Source organism: Somniosus microcephalus, chromosome 23, assembly GCF_052327205.1.
Source record: "Somniosus microcephalus isolate GS21.2 chromosome 23, FLI_Smic_1.0, whole genome shotgun sequence".
In the NCBI taxonomy this organism is placed as follows: domain Eukaryota; kingdom Metazoa; phylum Chordata; class Chondrichthyes; order Squaliformes; family Somniosidae; genus Somniosus; species Somniosus microcephalus.
In genome coordinates, this window is record NC_141009.1 from 37,747,386 (window position 1) to 37,766,710 (window position 19,325).

A 19,325-nucleotide genomic window follows, 5' to 3' on the forward strand; every position below is an offset into this window, starting at 1 on the left:
GTTTATAAAATCAGTGATCTCCTCGATAGTGAAGGGTAGAAAGAATGAAGAAAGCAATTTCACAAACAAGCAGACCAGGAAGATTCTGACAGTTATCAAGTACTGCATAATGCAATGGTAACAGGGATGGCTGGAGGAGCACCTTGTATATCATAAGAACATAAGAAATAGGAGCAGGAGTAGGCCAATCGGCCCCTCGAGCCTGCTCCGCCATTCAATAAGATCATGGCTGATCTGATCCTAACCGCCAATCCACTATCACAGAACCATCTCCTGAATCTAACAGAATTAGACACACGAAATAGGAGCAGGATCAGGCTACACGGCCCCTGAGTGATTGACTCACACTGACTGAGAAGTCTATCCCCTGAGATCTTTGAAGAGGTCGCAGGGAATGACTTTGGCCAGGAGAATCAGAGAGTCTTATCATTTATTTGTTCTGCTCTGTGGACGGGAGATTCATCCTGCAGTCAGACACTTCTACTTGACATCAAATGGGCAGTTTTCAGCCAATCAAAGAGCACTTTGTTTTGGCATGGTTAAGAGGGTGAGAAAAACAACAAAGTAAAGTGTTTTTAAACTGATTGCAACTGAAAAGCTATAGAATATCTAGATTAGGTTAGCTTCTGTCTTTTGTCCTTGGCAGTAGCTGCTCTACAAATCAGGACGTGGCTGTTGATGAAAGAAACTTTTTCGTGAATACTTAGCTTTGGCATCATTCAGTCAGTTTAATCAAGACCGGGTCTTAACAATGCAAAGCTGAGGCAAAATTAACTCCTGCAATGTATTAATTGTCTTCATAATATGTTGGTGGGTGGTGCGGTTAATGTGGGCATAATATATTGGCCCAGAAATTCCAGAACGGGGCTTGCAGCGCGTGCAAGCCCCGTATTTACACTTACCCCGCGCTACTGCCAATCAGCTCCAGGGACGCCTGGAATTGGTGTTTCCAGAAGAAGAATCCCGGGCAGCGTATGACGTCACGCCGCCCAGGAGTGCAGCCAGCGCGAAGTCAGGAGCGTGCAGTGCAAGTGAGACACGCCCCTTGAGGTCTCAGTTTCACTGGACACGCCCCCAATGTTTCTGTCAAGCTGCTAACCATTTTTACATGCAAAGCAGCAGTTTAAATAGGTTTTTGGAAGTTTTTTGAAGATTTTGGTAACTTTCATAAACTTTTTTAAATGTTTACATTATTTTGAGTAATCTGAAGTAGTTTTAAACAGAATTAAAGCAATTTAAAGACTTTTAAAAGCCCTAAAAGAATTTTTTTAATTCCATTTATTTATTTAGCAATGTCGTCGTCATACGTGTCTTCACACTGTTCCCTTTGGGGAACTGTATGAAGTGGTGGAAGGATTTATGGCCATGATTAACGCTCATTCCGTGACCGTAACCATCTTTGAACCAGGCATTAGGGCGGTTAGTCCTATGGCGGGAGGGTTTTACGGGCTCCCACAAGCTATACAAGGAGGGGGGGCCACCCACACCCACGGACGCAAATATCCCACTGGATGTCAACCCAGAATTTAGAGCCGGAGCTCCGACTCCACTTGCCGGGACTGTCTGGAGCGGGGTTCGAAACCCTACCCTGATCTGGCCCAGCGGCGGGGATCCTACCGCTATGACAAAGGCCCAATCCGATTAGCAACGTGAAATGGCAGCATAGGGCTCCAGTCACGGGGAGGGAAAAGGCGCAGGAAACGTATGGGTGTCACCTTTTGTGCGGAGTGGGCCTTTTGCGTAGCAGTAAGCATCCCCGCCGCTGGGCCAGAAGGAGTAGGGTTTTGAACCCCACTCCAGACAGTCCCGGCAAGTGGAGTCGGAGTTCCAACTTTAAATTCTGGGTGGACATCCAGCGGGATACTTGCGTCCATGGGTGTTGGTGGCCCCCCCCCTCAGATGGGTTGTGGGAGCCCGTAAAACCCTCCCGCCATAGGACTAACCACCCTAATGGCTGGTTCAAAGATGGTTACGGTCACGGAATGAGCGTTAATCACGGCCATAAATCCTTCCACCACTTCATACAGTTCCCCAAAGGGAACAGTGTGAGGATACGTACGATGATGACCTCTTGCGCAATGCACCTCCTTGGACCCTCAGTCGCAGATGCGAGGGGGCAAGTCGTGCAATTGTTAAATTTTTCATTTTATTGACATGTAAAATGTTGGCCCAGTAATTCCCTTCCAAATGCGCGAGTACGGTCGGGGTACTTACGCATCTGGCTGGATGAAATGCCGGTTTTCAGCATGCACAGTGCATGTGGGGAAAACCGGCATTTCCTGTCCTCTGAACGAAGGGGTTCAGAGGCAGAACGCGTGCGACTGCACAGGCAGCGCGTGCGCAGTATAATTCGCCGCTTTCATTAATGCTTTCAGTGAGGTCAAGTCATTACAAGTTACACATGAAAAAAGCATGGGTACAGTTGCTCCAGAGGCTGCGGAGGAAGATATTTATTATCGTGGAGCTTCTGAAAGTATGTATGTCTGTATATATTCCTTTGCGTGTTATGTATATATTCCTTTACTTATGTGTATGAATGTATTATTTAATTATGACTTTCAGAGAAAGTAACTTATTGGAAAATCATAATTAAAAACATACATTCATACACATTAGTAAAGGAATATAAAACATACATACATATACGTAAAGGAATATATGTGGACATACATACATAACTCATTCTCACATTCCATTCACACAGCCACAATTGCTCCTTCTACCTACCGTTCTGAAAACCCGTTTAAAAAAAAAAAAAATTAAAGTTTAAAACTTACTTAAAATTTCTTAAAATAACTTCCCTCCCTTTCCCAAACTTAAATATTGCATTTCATAAGCTCCTCCATAAAATATATCTCCTTCCCCAGCCAATGAACAACTTTACACTTGCTTTTTTCACGTGTAAGTTCTAGGGACTTACCCTCACTGAATCCATCAGTGAAATCTACAAAGTTCACTGCGCAAGCGCTGCCTGTGCAGTCGCACGCGCTGTGAATAGACCTCGGGTCTGGAAATGCCGGCGTTCCCCGCATGCGCTGTTCCTGCTGAACGCCGGCATTTCCAATGGCCAGATGCGTGAGTAACCCGACCGTACTCACGCTTCTGGCCTGGAATTTCTGGCCCAATGAGGTAAAAACCTGGAGCAGCACAAACTATGGTGCATACATTTTGCAAGAATAGTGATACATGGGGAAGCCTTGTTTGCATGCCTGTGTGAAGGTGAACTTTGGGGGCTGGATTTTACCAGCCCTGAGGAGGCGGGGCTGGAGGCGGGACTGCAGGGAAAATCAAAAAGAATGGGAGCAGTTCCCAAGCCAGCTCCCAACCCACCTCCAACCAATCTTCCCGGGAGTCGGGTACCGAATCCTAGAGGCGGGAAGAGGATTACAGCCACTTAACTGCCTGTTAACAGATAGTTAACAGGCAGTTAAGAGGCTTTTTCCCATTTTGAGACTTCTGCAGGCTTCCCGACGTCGGGAAACCCCGTCAGGGTAAGTAAGGCGTGATGTGGGTCTGTTATCATGTTTGTGTATAGATGACAGCTGCAGAAGTGGTGTGAAGGATGCAATGGGATACTGGTGAGTATCAGAGGTAAGGAAATGTTGGGAAAGTAATTTTTAATTTGTTTAGATGTTTCTGTAGATGAGAAGCTTTGAAGTGTTTGTGTGGCCTCACCTCATTGGGAGAAGTGGCAAATTGCTTCGGTACTCTCACCTGCAGCTGCCATCTGTTTTATCCTAAGGAGAAAGTAATTGGAGAGTCTGAGTGCAAGGGCTCACTTTTGTACAGTGTTTCAGTGTTTGACAGCACCTCAATGCTGTCAAACACTATCAAAAATAAATGCTTCATGTCCCTTTAAGAAAACCGACAGATGAAGCGTCATCAACTGACGTCATCTGACACCGGCTTTCCCTTAATTGGCTGCCAAGCCCGCAGGGCGGGCTTAACAAGGCCAATCAGGGGAAAATAGGGTCTGTGTGTCGTACGTCGCTGGGGGCGGGACTAGAACCCGGAAGGCAGCAGTCCCGCCCCCAACTCGTCTCGGCTGTCAAGATCCAGCCCATGGTATCAATTCATATTTTAAACTCCTTTGACATAACCCTTATCCATTTTGAAATTGGCCTATACTAGTGTGATCATTTGTACAGACTTAATTATACAGTGGAGCTCTTCAAAAATATGAGAATTCGTATGGATTATTCAAGTGTTTGTACTTTGGAGGCTGTGAGAGGTTGGAATAGCACACAATTAGCAACAAGGAGGAATTGTATCTAAAAATAACTGATATTCTGCATATATACTTTAAGGAAGGCCTCTACGATGCTGTGCGTTATTGTCATCCACTTGTGTGCTTCATATCTTTAGGGGGTCGTTGGCCCACTTGGTCCCTCTGGTCCGTTTGGGCCCATTGGAATAACGGGAGAAGCAGGCAAACGAGGGCAGAAGGGAGAAAAGGGAGAACCTAATTTGTTGGTGAGAAATATTTTACTGTTACAGTCTCAAAGGAACATCCTGGGATTGATCTGCACAGAGCTGCCGCTAAATACATTAAGTGGATCTTTTCTCCATGTACCTTATCCTTCTGCAGTATTTCTAAATGTAAAAATTTAAATTTGGTAACCCTTTTTCCTGGTCTCACGAGTTCAGCAGTTGAATCTTCTCTTAACTTCCTGTAAAAGTTAATTTGGACTATTGTACAGTAACTTTTGAACTCCATTGAACAAATCTAACAGTCGCTTCACATTTATTCTTAGCATTTGTTGAAGCCTGACTTATGAATTACTGTCCCAGACACACGTCAAGTTAATAACGTTCACAAATGTGTTGCTGTTCAACAGGGCCCTGTAGGTTTGGTTGGCGTTACGGGTCCGATAGGACATCGTGGACAAGCTGTAAGTAAAGTTACAGGCCTTTGTTTATACCAGCCATTCAAGCTAAGATAGAAAATGTACGTGTGTATTGTAAATGTAGTCATCCATTTAGTACTGTAGGATATAGGAGTCACAGTGATATTTCACAAGTAGGCCTTCACTGTACTTACTTTTTGCAGGGTGAACAGGGAACGTTTGGATCACTTGGAGAAGATGGGTCTAAAGGAGAGAAGGTATCCATAAAATATTGATTCTTCATATGATTACAGATATTTAAAACACTTGCAATTTCTTTTCAATTTAGTACTCAATGATTCAAATGCACACACAAATAGTGTAATCATCAACAACACCTTACATTTATTTAGTGCAGTTAACGTAGAAAAACATCCCATCAGCGATGCTTGCATTTACCTCTCTCTATGCCATTTGTACTGTCTTATTTTTGAAAGCACTATGCAAAACAGTTATTGTAAAGAGATAGCTATCAGTTATCCTTATCACTGGAGATTGAAGAAAGGAGTGGTTATGAGAATCTTTAGTTGTTACTAGAGGAACACACTAACCATTTGCTTTAGTGCCTATTTAGTTCTATTGGAATATACTACATTTTTAGGACCCTAGTCGATCTGTTGTAGCATTATACACGGACTCAAGACGCAGTGCAGTCTTCAAGTCGAGGATAACCAGGGTTGAGGTAGGACTGTGAAATGGGGGGAAGGGTTGAGAATAAGGCACAGGCGGAAGGTAAAGTGGGGTAGTGTGGGAGGTGCATAATGGGGTGATATTATAGGGAATGGGGTTGGCGTGGGCTAGGGGCTGGTTTGATGGAAGAGGAATGTAGAGCAGAGTTAAAGGGTGGGGGGAAGGCAGAGGAGGAGAGTAAGGAGGTGGGAGGGTGTGGCGGGGGGGAGAGAAACAAAGATTGTCGGAGTACGTCAGAGTGGGGTTATAGGCCCTTGCACATCAACAATAATATTTAAGACCCGGGCTTTAAAAAAAAATGATTTAATGGAGATCGGGACTTCACTGATGAAAATGAATTAAATATGAGGGGCTGGCCTGAAGGACCCACGGGGGAGGTGGTGAGGGGCATTGGCACACAGGGTGTGTCGACCGATCAACCAAAAACTGAGTAGAGGGTGACAGGAGCAGGAGCATTGCTGAGAAATCCGAGCTGCTTGTGGATTAAGGACCTGCAGGGGAGACAGAGAGGGACACCGTGTTTGGGAGGGGAATGGGCAGGGGGTGGGGGTTGCGGGTAGAAGAGTGGGCCGGCTGATTAGCTGGCGGAGGATGGTAATGTACCACCATCAAATGGAGCAGGAAGCTGCAGTCACACAAAGAGAACCAGACTGCGATGAGGTGAACGAGGGAGGAGAGGGCCAGTCTATGCTGTGACTGGGAGCCAGGGCAGTCAGAACAATCAGCTTCTGGGACTTGTGATTATTTTCAGTGGGGGGGGAATGACGTGAATAATCAGCTTTGGGTGGATGAACATGTCAGCGTGCAATACAGTCTTAGTGATAACGGTGCAAAGATGGTTAAATGGCTACAGCTAACTTTACTTTACAGACTGGAAATGATCACAATGGAGTGAATTGCTTTAGGGTAATTTTTAGGCTTGTTGACTGGATAGCTCAGCATTTGCTTAAGTCAGAGTACAGATGGTTGCTTGTTTCACTAATGGAAGGGAAAGGGCTTTCAGATGCATTCCAGTCTGGAAATGGAGAGCATTTCTTTGAAATTATTTCGCCTTTTAAGCTGAGCTTACCAATTATTGACAGAATCAAGATTTAGAAATCTTACCAGTACATTCAATTCTTCTGTGTGGGAGACCAGTTTGGGTGAGTGTGACAGGCAATGTGTGACACCCTTGACATTGAAAGATCCTATATCAGTGCAACCTACATGCATAACTGGTACTACATCAGTATACCGGGCTCAACAGTGGGGGCACGATGACCATAAATGTTTTTGATGAAACACTGACCTCACGCACTGATTTTAATATACCATAGATAATAGCTGTAGGCTAAAAATGTATCCAATTCTATGTACTTTAGCCACTCATTTATTCCATGTTTTTATTACCAGGGTGAATCTGGACCTGTCGGAATACCCGGACCAGTGGGTGGCATTGGACCTGAGGTTGGGAAGAACACACACGTGTTGTAACTAAAATCATGGTTTTAGTCCAATACTTAGTTCACGAAAAGGTTTAATAATACATTCTTAATAGTTGGAGGGAGTGCTTTCAATTTTTTTCTCAAATGGCATACAGCACAATTACAAATTACTGTTGAATTATTTGATGGAAATTGCACATTTGATGAAATCCACAGTTTTTGGTTGCTGGGTAGGAACATCTTGGATTAGGAGATGCTACAATGAGACTTAATAAAGTAGAAACATAGAGAGGAAGAAGAATATGTTGGGCAGCATACTTGAGATGCTATCTTCAAAGCATTTGTCACTTTGAAAGATTCCTGCAACATTGCAGAATTCTGTACCAGTTTATAAAGGACAGAAGTGTATGAGCCTGAGGCAGTCTCAATGCAGGCTCCTTAACAAAAATCAATTTAGCAATACAGCTGCTCCTATATGTTCTCCCCCTGTATCTCCACTTGGTTGAAATTAAGACATTGCACTCATCTAATCTAAATTATTCCTTCTCTTAGCTCCTCCTGTCTTCCCTTCCTCTTATGCCCAGGATTTGCATCATTGAATCACAACTTCTAAATTTTTATTCATGTTCTCTTCTGTTCTGGTTGTTTACAAACTTGGTCATGTCCTGTACTTTGGTTCTTGACTCTTCACCTAGATTTGTCAATTTTAAAAAAGCTTTCAGAAGTGCAGGACAGGGTACGAAGGTTGCTTTTCCTCATCCTCGTGCCCCCGGGAATGCACAGTTCCCCCAGATGCAAAGGTTAGGAAAAAGGAGCAGAGACTCCGATGGTTCGGGTCCTGCCCCTTTAGTGCTTCTCCAGGATTTCTGGGGCTCTCCTGGGGTGGGAGAGGGCGGAGCTAGGCCTTCACATGCAGAAGGTACAGGCCTGAGCGAGCGATTTTCTGAGGTGGGACTGGTGTTCCCCGCTTCCTGCCTCGTTTCTCTAGTTTGCTTGATGGCTGGGCACTCCAGAGCATGAATGTTCAATGAACATGGAGGATCTGCAGGGTTCTGGGGGATTGCTGAAGGATGACAGGACTACCATTCTGAACCCATGCAGAATTTTCAAATGCAGTCAGGATCTGCAGATCTCCACCAGCAGTCAGAAAGTGCTGATCTCCAAGCCCCAGGAAGCAGCTGCAGACCTGTGAAGCCTGTAGCTGCCCTTAATTGATCCTACCCTCTTCATTGGTAAGGATGCCCCTGCCCTCCCCCCCCCCCCCCCCCCACCCCAGGCCATTTAAATGGCTCAGCACAGAAAATCAAAGGGATCCCAGTGCAGCATTAAAGGGGCAGGACCCAGGCTATCGGGATCGCTGCTCCTTTTTCCTCACCTTTGCATCTGGGAGAACTGAGCATTCCCAAGGGCAAGGATGAAGAGCAGCATTCTACAGGTGCATTGCTTGTGTCTGGCGCCAGGGTCGGTGGAGGGTGGAGGAAAATAGAAATGCTGTGGCAACAAGAGCAGGTCAGAGACTGGGTATTCTGTGGCGAGTGTCTCACCTCCTGACTCCCCAAAAGCCTTTCCACCATCTACAAGGCACAAGTCAGGAGTGTGATAGAACACTCTCCACTTGCCTGGATGAGTGCAACTCCAACAACTCTCAAGAAGCTCGACACCATCCAGGACAAAGCAGCCCGCTTGATTGGCACCCCATCTACCACCTTAAACATTCACTCCCTCCACCACCAGCGTACCATGGTTGCAGTATGTACCATCTACAAGATGCACTGCAGCAACTCGCCAAGGCTTCTTCGGCAGCACCTCCCAAACCCGCGACCTCTTCCACCTAGAAGGAAAAGGGCAGCAGGTGCATGGGAACACCACCACCTCCAAGTTCCCCTCCAAGTCACACATCATCCTGACTTAGAAGTATATCGCCGATCCTTCATCGTCGCTGGGTCAAAATCCTGGAACTCCCTACCTAACAACACTGTGGGAGTACCTTCAGCACACGGACTGCAGCGGTTCAAGAAGGCGACTCACCACCACCTTCTCAAGGGCAGTTAGGGATGGACAATAAATGCTGGCCTTGCCAGCGATGCCCACATCCCATGAAAACATTTTTTAAAATGTTTTTTTAATCTTCTGAGATGCTATCGTAGGAAACTAGTAGTTTTGCCTCGACTCTGATTTAAGGATTATGCTGCTGTGACAGTTTGAGAAGAAGAATTACTGACCTGTCACTTTCACTGAAATGGAAATGCCATTTGTTTTTTGCTTAGAGGCAGCACCTGCCCCAGGTGCGTTCTAAGAATAAAGTGTGATAGAGTATGTCTTCAAAGATTTTTTTCATATATAAGTGATCACGCTTCAGTTAGATAATGTGTTTATTGTTTTTTTCACATCATATGAAGTGGATTTGTTTTTTTAGCTCAAAGCATGTCATGAGTCTAAAGTTTACTTTTAAAAATCACTAGGGATTACCCGGTGAAAAAGGACAAGTTGGAGATCTTGGCAATCCTGGACCCGCTGTAAGTATTTATTGTTATTAGGAAAGTGAAAATGCATCTGAAGTTGAACAGTTGCCAAATAAGTTAATTTTTATTCCTTTTATTTCTGTTTTCAAAACTGGTGTGAGTCAAAGGTGCCCGTTTTTGGGCCCAGAATTGGCACTACACAAACAGCACGTGCACTCACCAGAGGGCCTGAGTTCAGCCTAAAATTGGTCCTCGGGCCACATTTTAAAAAGTTTGGCAGCTCGCCCATCTCCGAAAACGAATTTTGGGTTGCTTGCAGCGGCCCTCAGCGGAGTGTCGGGAGAGGGGAAGGGTGGCCTATTGTGGCCAACAGCAGTGGTCATTGGAGCCAAGAAGAGCATGCCTGTTCCTCCTGGAGCCCACGTATATTTAAAATAAAATGACTTACTTTTTGGTGGCAGTCGCTTGCTAGGCTGCATTCACACCTAGAAAACCTGAGTAGAGCAGGCCCGATGCCGGATCTGCTCAAGGCAGTCCAATTTCCCTGAGGGATCCTAAAACAAATGTTAGGCCCTCGTTAACATATGCAAAGGCCCTAACTCCTGTTTTTGGTGGCCGCCCCGGACACCTGAAAAATGGCCCAACCTAATTTCCAGTTGGGCGTTTGAGACGTCCTTGGGGCGCAGAATGTTGGTCCCCAAAATTGGGGCTCATTGCACACGTAGAACAGGCAAAACAAGGTCCAATTCCTACTCTGTGATTCCTTTATACAGCAGAGTTAAACTGCTTCATTCTGAAAGTCGTCTATTACCAATTACAGGATCAATTATACAATCAGCTGTTTTAAACTGAAACATTTGTTTCAATGTGGATCCCAAACATGTGGACCTAAATATGTGTGCTGCTCTGGAATTAATAGTTGTTTATACGTGAATCTTATGTTTGAACTGCAAGTCATATATCACTTTGGGAAATGTAACATGGATGTCATACTAATATACTGTTGCAAAATGACTGCTTTCCTACAATTTCTTACAAACCTGTTGAGTAAAATTATCTGATACAGGGTCCGCCGAGTCTTGTGGGAACCAAAGGTTTCCCTGGACCTAAAGGTGAAATTGGACTTCAGGAAATGAAGGGTGAAAGAGGCCACGAGGGTGATACAGGACCCGTGGTGAGTTACTTGCTTTACTCGGACATGGCAGAACGTGACCACTTCACGGGAATTATTGAAGCGATGGTCTTTTTATTTAAAACCTTCACTTGTTTTCAGATCTTACTACTTTGGTTAAAAGAACATATTGCTGGAGTGCAATTCTTATCTTTTGGTGTTTAATTGGCTTCTGTGGATTCACGATATCTTTTAACCCTTAGACTGCCAGCAAATGCAGGGAAATACCAATATTCCTGGGCTGATTATTTTTCGAGTATTCACTACACATGCTGTGATGTTGAAACAGAACTTGATATTACAGCATTAAAGCTATTCAACTGTTGGGGTACTTTTATTAGTCTAATTACATGTCTATAAATAAAATAAATGTATAAATAAAAGTGTAAATGCTATTTCTGTTCATCCTGTATTCTCTATTTCCCCCAATTCTCGCTTCTTCTCTATTCTGTTTCTTTGTCCCATTTTAATTATTTCAATTTTACTTTATTTCTATCTAATATTATAAACACTGGTTTAATCTGCTTCCTGTTCCCACCATCCATTTTGAAGGTTGATGCATTATTTTTTTTAAATGGCCATTTGCTGAAAACTAGCTCTAAAGACCGCTGTTTCATTCAGTCGCAGCCGAGGATTCTGAAGATTGGGCAAGTCTGAAGCTTAATCTTTTACACGATTTTTTTTAAGCATCAGTTACAACAACACCACTACCATACAAAAACCGCCAGTGTAAAAACATTTCTCATAAGATTCCCTTCATTTTCTAAATGATGATCTTAAATGGATGCACTCGAGTTGCTGACTCAGCGACCAGTGGAAATAGATTTTCACGATTTACTTTGTCAAAACTTCTCACAATATTGAATGCATCTATTAGTTCTCTTCCTAAATGTCTTTTCTTTAATGAAAAGGGACCAGTTTTTCCAGTGTCTGCTTATACCTAAAACCTCTCATCCTGCGTCCATCTTAGTGAATCTCTTCTACACCCTCTTCACGGCCTTGACATCCTTCCTAAATTAGAGTAAATACACCAGTTTTTCAGAATAAATGCAATTATTTTATTGTACATCGGCACTGACTAACTTATAATCGTTTGAGCGAAGAGCATGACAGGCTACAAAATCAGTTCTAGTGTGTTCGACCCATATGATCAGATATGCAATCAATTTGACACTGATTGGTTTGCCAAGTACAGTGTTTAGTATTTTATTCTGTTTCTTAAGCAAAGATAATTACATAGAATATGCAGCACAGAAACAGAAAATATGCAGCACAGAAACAGGCCATTCGGCCCAACTGGTCCATGGCGGTGTTTACACTCCACACGAGCCTCCTCCCACCCTTCTTCATCTCACCCCATCAGCATAACCTTCTATTCCTTTCTCCGTCACATGTTTATCTAGGTTCCCCTTAGCTGATAATGATAATTTAGTTTCAATAGGAGTCAAAATCTGCCACGATTAAACAATGAAATGCATATTTTCAGGGACCAGATGGACCAGCTGGAGAGACAGGCCCAGCAGGACAACCAGGAATGGAGGTTGGTAACAACGTTATAATTCTTGGCCTAAGCATGGCTGAAATGGGGGCGGGGGTGAAGTGACATCTCATCATGACTTAAACATGTTTAAATTTTATTTTACAATATTGCTCCTCCCTTTATTATGAATTTACATTTGGAAATATATTGCTTTAATATTAGGGTCCTCTTGGAGAGCAAGGGCCACAGGGTGAGGTTGGACAACCAGGCAGAATGGTAAATATTACTGTTTGAAAGATAAAATAGAAATACACATATCACTACTCTACAATATTTAAAATGGTGAAATGTTTACACCTTTAGGGTCCAGGAAGCCAACGAGGTTCTGAAGGCAGAATGGGGGTCCAAGGAGAAAAGGTGAAGTAAATGCAGAGAACGATTAAACTATTGAGTACATTAATTAATGCCTGAAAATGAACACCTTGTTGAGATACTGCGGCAAACGTGGTAGTCGAGACCAGAGCTATTGAAAACACAACTGCTTTATTCCAACCACATGACAACAGGAACTAGAAAAGCCCGCGCATCCACTTAAATACTTCCCAGACAGGAAGTGCTCCCGGCAGCCTGTCCCTGCGGGAAACAAGTTGCTGGAGGAAAGGGCCCCTGGCTGGGGGCTTCTGCTTAGACTGTCTGTGCCACCGTGAGTGGATTATGTCCAGTGGTGGCGTGTCGCCACAGAGCTCCCCCCAGAATCCGCTTAGGAGGAGTGGACGAGTCGTGACGGTGGTCTAATGGTTCTGCCGCAGCGGCTCTGAGTGGTCGCCGGTCTGGTTGGTTGGGTCGGGCGGTTCGCCGCCGGCTGTGCTGGCTTGCCGGGGGGACGGCCTCTAGTTGGAGGCTGGGCCATGGGGACCTGTTCCCCTGGTTCTGTGTGTGCTGGTTTGAGCCGGTCGATGGAGACTGTCTCGACCCTGTCGCCGAGTCGCAGCTTGAAGACCTTGTCCCCGGTTTGTAGTACCTCGTACGGACCGTCGTACGGGGGTCGCAGGGGCCCGCGGTGCGCGTCGTGTCGCACGAAGACGAAGCGCGCCTGCTGTAAATTTGGCGGGACGTGAGGTGCGAGTTCGCCGTGTCGGTTGACCGGAAGTGGGGCGAACTGCTGAGCGGAAGAGAAAGAGTCGAGCCGCTGCTGTTCGGCCGACCAAGGCTTGGTAGGCTCCGGAAGGAATTCGCCTGGGACGCGCAGCGGTTGTCCGTAGACTAACTCCGCTGCCGAGGACTGGAGGTCTTCCTTGACCGCGGTGCGTAGGCCGAGTAGCACCTACGGTAGGCGGTCAGTCCAGGTACTGTCCTGCAGGCCGGCGCAGAGTGAGGCCTTGAGTGACCTGTGGAAGCGTTCACAAAGTCCGTTGGCCTGCGGGTGGTACGCTGTGGTGCGGTGGAGCGTCACCCCGAGGTTGCGTGCTGTGGCCGTCCAGAGTTCGGAGGTGAACTGGGCGCCTCTGTCGGAGGTTATGTCGGCCAGTACGCCGAACCTCGCAACCCAGGTGTTAACGAACGCCCTGGCGATGTCGGCTGTGGTGGTGGAGGTCAGCGGCACTGCCTCAGGCCAGCGTGTGTAGCGGTCGACCATCGTGAGGAGATAAGTTTGGCCTTGCGATGGCGGCAGGGGACCGACGATGTCGACGTGTACGTGGTCGAAGCGGCGGCTGGGTACCTCGAAGTCTCCCAGGGGTGCTTTGGTGTGCAGCTGTACCTTAGCCCGTTGGCAGGCGAGGCAGGAGGTGGCCCAAGTCCGAACATCTCTGCTGAGGCCGCGCCAGACGAAGCGCTTGGAGAGGAGTTTGACGGATGCGCGGGAACCCGGGTGAGAGAGCCCATGGAGCGCGTCGAAGACGCGGCGGCGCCAGGTCTCAGGGACGACCGGCCTGGGTTGGCCGAGTGAGACGTCGCACGTGACTGCCGTGGCTTCGGGCCCGTGCGCGACCTTGGCTAGGCGTAGCCCTGGCAGGCTGGTAGCCGCCGAGAGGAGGTCTGGGTCCGCGAGCTGGGCCGCTGCTAGTTGTGCGTAGTCGACCGCGAGGTGATTCGCACAGACGGCGGGACGGGAAAGGCAGTCGGCGACCACGTCGTCTCTACCGGAGACGTGCTGAATGTCCGTAGTAAACTCGGAGACGGCCGCGAGCTGGCGTTGCTGCCTAGCGGACCAGGGTTCGGTGTGCTTGGCCATTGCGTATGTGAGTAGCTTGTGGTCCACATACGCGGTGAAGGGGCGGCCTTCCAGGAGGAACCTGAAATGGCGGACCGACAGGTGGAGTGCGAGAAGCTCGCGGTCGAAAGTGGAGTATTTGACCTCCGGGGGGCGCAGTTGGCGGCTGTAGAAGGCAAGTGGCTGCCACGCGCCATTGACCCACTGCTCGAACACGGCCCCGACCGCGTGGTCAGAGGCGTCGGTGGTGAGCGCGACCCGGGCATCGGCCCTCGGGTGCGCGAGCAGAGTGGCGTCGGCGAGCGCGTTTTTGGTGGCGTCGAAGGCGGCTGCCGTGTCAGTGGTCCAGGCTACGTCCATCTTGCCAGATTTTCCTCGGAGGGAGTCGTATAGGGGCTTCATGAGGGCTGCGGCTCTGGGGATGAACCTGTTGTAGAAGTTCACCATCCCGAGGAACTCCTGGAGGCCCTTGATGGTTGTGGGGCGGGGGAATTGCTGGACGGCCTGCACCTTGTTGGGCAGGGGGACGGCCCCAGCAGGGGTGATGTGGTGACCGAGAAAATCGATCTCGGTTAGGCCGAATTGGCACTTCGCCGGACTGAGGATGAGCCCGTGTTGGGCTAGGCGCCCGAACAGGATGCGAAGGTGTTCGAGGTGTTCCTGTTTGGAGGAGCTGGCCACGAGAATGTCGTCTAGATAGACGAATAGGAAGTTCAGGTCCCGGAGGACTGAGTCCATAAGGCGCTGGAAAGCCTGTGCTGCATTCTTGAGGCCGAAGGGCATCCTCAGGAACTCGAACAGGCCGAATGGGGTGATGACGGCCATTTTGGGGATGTCCGCGGGGTGTACGGGGACTTGGTGGTAACCGCGCACCAGGTCGACTTTGGAAAAGACGGTTCGTCCGGCCAGTCGGGCCGAAAAGTCCTGGATGTGTGGCACCGGGTATCGATCGGGGGTGGTGGCGTCGTTGAGGCGGCGGTAGTCCCCGCAAGGGCGCCGGGCTTGGGGGCGATGTGGAGCGGCGAGGCCCAAGGGCTGCTGGAGCGGCGGATGATGCCGAGTTGTTCCATGGTGGTGAACTCGGCCCGCGCGATTTCCAGCTTGGCCGGGTTGAGTCTGCGGGCGTGGGCAGAAACTGGGGGGCCGGTGGTGGGGATATAGTGTTCCACACCGTGCTTGGTGGCTTTGGCCGAAAAGGTCGGGTTAGTGAGGGCGGGAAACTCAGCTAGGAGTGCCGAGTAGTCGTCCGTGGTTCTGGCGAGGCAGTAGGTCGTCAGGCTGGCCGAACGGGCCGGGGTAAAGGCGCCGGGGATGGGGGCCATAGTGTTGATGTCGACGAGGCGGTGCCTCGGAATGTCGACAAGGAGGCCGTGGGCGCGTAGGAAGTCGGCGCCGATGAGTGGGCAGAGGACCTTGGCTGTGAGGAACTCCCAGCGGTAGCGGCGGCCCGCGAGGTCGAGCGTGACCATGCGGGTGCCATATGTGCGGATTTCAGAGCCGTTGGCTGCAGCCAGTGTGATACCCCGTGTGCCGCGTTGGATCTCGAGGGCGGAGGCGGGGGTGATGCTGTGCTGGGCCCCTGTGTCGCACAGAAATCGTCGGTTGGTTCTGTCGTCAGTGACGTACAGTAGGGGCTCCTTCTGCCCCGCGGCCATCGCGGGGGCCGGTGCGGGGGGGGGTTTGAAGGTACACGGTGGCGTGCAGCGTTGAGCCCTAGCGCCAAAACGGGTGTGGTAGTAGCAGTGACCCGGAGTGGTAGGGCGGTCGGGCCTAGCGGCCCGGGAAGACCGCGTGGTCGTTGCCGTGAGGTCGGGCGCGACGTCGCGAGCGGCCTGTGCAGAGAGCAGCCGGTCGGCCTTTTCGGCTATATCATTCAGGTCCGTGGAGTCAGACTCCACAATGAGCGGGCGGATGCTGGCGGGGAGCTGCCGAATGAAAAGCGTGCGAAAAAGGGCGCCGGGATTTTTGTCGTCTGAGAGGGACAGCATGTGGGAAAGCAGGTCTGATGGTGAAGCATCACCAAGGCCGGGGAGGTCCAGGAGTTGGCAGTGGCGCTGGTAAGAGGACGTTTGAAATTTTTTAAGTAGCGCAGCCTTCAGATGTTCGTACTTGCCATCCGTTGGTGGATTCTGCAGCGCTGCCCAAACCTTGGGGACTGTAGCGTAGGTGAGCGAGGCGACGAGGTAGTCGTACTTCGTGGCGTCGACTGTAATGCCTTTCAGCCGGAATCTGGACTCAGCTTGAACGAACCAGGCTTCGGCGAGGTTCTCCCAAAAGTCTGGTAATTTAACCGTGACTGCGTTTGTATCCGCCATGCTAGCTTAGGATTCGTCCTGAACGTCGGGGTCACCAGTGTTGAGATACCGCGGCAAACGTGGGAGTCGAGACCAGAGCTATTGAAAACACAACTGCTTTATTCCAACCACATGACAACAGGAACTAGAAAAGCCCGCGCATCCACTTAAATACTTCCCAGACAGGAAGTGCTCCCGGCAGCCTGTCCCTGCGGGAAACAAGTTGCTGGAGGAAAGGGCCCCCGGCTGGGGGCTTCTGCTTAGACTGTCTGTGCCGCCGTGAGCGGATTATGTCCAGTGGTGGCGTGTCGCCACAACCTTTCATTTTAACAAGACCTCTGAGGCCATATCTTCTCAGAGTGGTACCCTAGACCAGTGAATCAGTGAAGGAATGAGCAGATTTACAAGAGTTGATGCTGGTTCAGTTTCATGTTCATTGCAATGCATTGCTCTGCACAAGACTCGTAAAAGTCTGCCCTTTACGTACACTTCATAATTTATTGAACTTCTATTGGAGATATATCACCTGTGGGATAACCTCTGCTTGGCCTCTCCAGATGGCGGGTCACTAAATGCCCCTATTAAAATTAAACGCTGTGAAAGGAATGTGACTAAATCTGAGGTAATCCAAAGGAAGTCAAAGGGAGAGTCCTCTAAATTTCACTGATCAGTTATTGAGTAGCTCAGATTATTTTATTTTATTGCCATGTTCATCAAAGCTTTGTGGAATTTTTCAGCCTTTCAGCTGTCAGTGTTACTTTTTAGAGATGAATTCAGCAAAGGTGCACAAGTCAAGCCGTTATGCACTTACACATAAGTACCTTACAGAATTGTTGTGTGCCTGGTTCAGATGATACTGGCTCCCTCATTTTGTGCTTATATAAATCTGTCTGCTGCAGCGAAGCTGGATATCAACAATGGTTGTACTAAGCCTCTAGATAGAGCTCCTTGTGATTGCCAGTCAGTCCACCTTGGGGAAGGGAAGGGCTGGAAACAGCGCTCCGAAACTCTGCGATCCCACTCCACTACTGTAATCATGGCAAGGTGGAACTGTCACCCACTGGTCTCAAGCCCACCTTGACCCATATGGAATTCCCACAATCAGATTACATGAGTAAAATGGGCAGGTTCCCATGCCAGAATTGCATAGCTGGGGCGCCCACTAGGAAGGGTAGAAAAGGTAGTATAGACCAGCACTTGGGCCTAAGTACCAAAAAGGTCCTGCTCAACAAGCTTTGAATTGCTAAGAATTGGTCCTTTTCCAAGAAGGCCGCTTTCCTCAAGACAGCCGATTGCTTCACGGCTGGCTGCTGCAAGGAAATTGGCCCTTCCTAATTTGGTTGGACACCTGGCAGGTAATGTACGCCAGCTTCATGTGCACCAGAGACGGAATTGGCAGGAGTTTCACTATATAATGTCATCCCGCCAGCCTGGCCTGCTTCTCTTACATCAGCAGCAAAGGGAACGGATGCAAGAATCGCCCCTCCCTCATCGAAATGTCGGCACATCCAAAATCGGGCTCTGACCTGGCATAAATGGGTCCCACCCTAGTTTCCACCACCATTAGCTTCTAGAACTCAACAACAGCCCCAGTGTGCCAAAAAAAAACAAGAAAATTGGGGACTTAACTGTCTCACTTCTCTTCAGATGTGCCTCCTCTTGGCTGAACAAGAAAGGACATTTAGACTGGTTGTGGAGAGATCTGTGGGAGCGAGTGTGTGATGTGCACTCCATTCCACCAGTGAAAAAGACTGCCTTACCCATGAGTTACAAAAATAAGTGGAATAAATGGACTACCTGGTGTTACTGTTTTAAATACCACAAGTAAACACAGTAAATGTATAAAACGAATATAAATGTAATTAAAATATTTGGCAACATCATTAAAATCCTTCATGATATAATGAGAAAGTTGTTATGGCTTCATGAAGAAATTCATTTGACAGAGTAACTATTTGATGGTTTATGTTATAATATGTGTGATTATAAAGGCAGCAATCATTCTTGTGAATTAAGGGTTAAAATGATGGATTTTTTCAATAGGGGTTCGGGTCATTCAGTTGACCCCTTGCCCGTTAGCAGATGGAAGCCTGTGGGGCACTAGGGACATTGTATAAATGATGGATTGTTAATTTGTGACATCAATCTAGTTGTGAATAATGTACTTTGAGCTGGCTCAGTAACGTCAGCATTGCTGAGGGCTGCTTAAACATAGTACTCGAGGCCCAAAAACATAAGTAGAATTGTTTTGTTCTGTTTTGTGAGATGGTAAATATTGCCCGAGGTTACATGGTGTGTTTACATGCAGCAGTTGTTGGAATAGCTGTGTTGTAGGATGTTGCTGAGCAGAAATTAAACTGCAAACCCAAATGGACAAGTTGATGACCAAAGACAGAAGCCAAGGCAGTTACAAATATGCAATACAATTCTAGGTCCTCCAGCAAGTGGAAGAGAAAAATAGGTTGACCTTTAAGGTATAGCTCTTCCTCACAACTTAACACCTCACATATTACAGCAACTGTAGTTAACATTATTTATATTTTTATTTTAAGGGTGATAATGGGATTGATGGAGATCCGGGAGACCCAGGAATTCCAGGAAGGGTGGTATGAATCCAAAAGCCATTTGAAAATTGCTTCCACTTGGAAACAGATTACAATTCCCTTGTCAAAAATGTTATAAAATTCTAACATTTAATATTCTAGG

At 47.7% G+C, this 19,325-nt stretch overlaps 1 protein-coding gene across 3 annotated transcripts in view; it reads left to right on the plus strand.

The window, feature by feature from the left end:
- The window catches only part of LOC147101827 (uncharacterized), a 99,796-nt gene that overhangs the window by 42,786 nt on the left and 37,685 nt on the right, over positions 1 to 19,325 (plus strand). For all 3 annotated transcript variants that reach the window (XM_085965803.1, XM_085965800.1, XM_085965801.1), the window contains 10 exons: positions 4,366 to 4,473; positions 4,839 to 4,892; positions 5,051 to 5,104; positions 6,969 to 7,022; positions 9,463 to 9,516; positions 10,529 to 10,636; positions 12,120 to 12,173; positions 12,336 to 12,389; positions 12,477 to 12,530; positions 19,172 to 19,225. In XM_085965803.1, the coding sequence (XP_085821929.1) occupies positions 4,366 to 4,473; positions 4,839 to 4,892; positions 5,051 to 5,104; positions 6,969 to 7,022; positions 9,463 to 9,516; positions 10,529 to 10,636; positions 12,120 to 12,173; positions 12,336 to 12,389; positions 12,477 to 12,530; positions 19,172 to 19,225 (648 nt within the window). The remainder of the gene's footprint in view (positions 1 to 4,365; positions 4,474 to 4,838; positions 4,893 to 5,050; positions 5,105 to 6,968; positions 7,023 to 9,462; positions 9,517 to 10,528; positions 10,637 to 12,119; positions 12,174 to 12,335; positions 12,390 to 12,476; positions 12,531 to 19,171; positions 19,226 to 19,325) is intronic.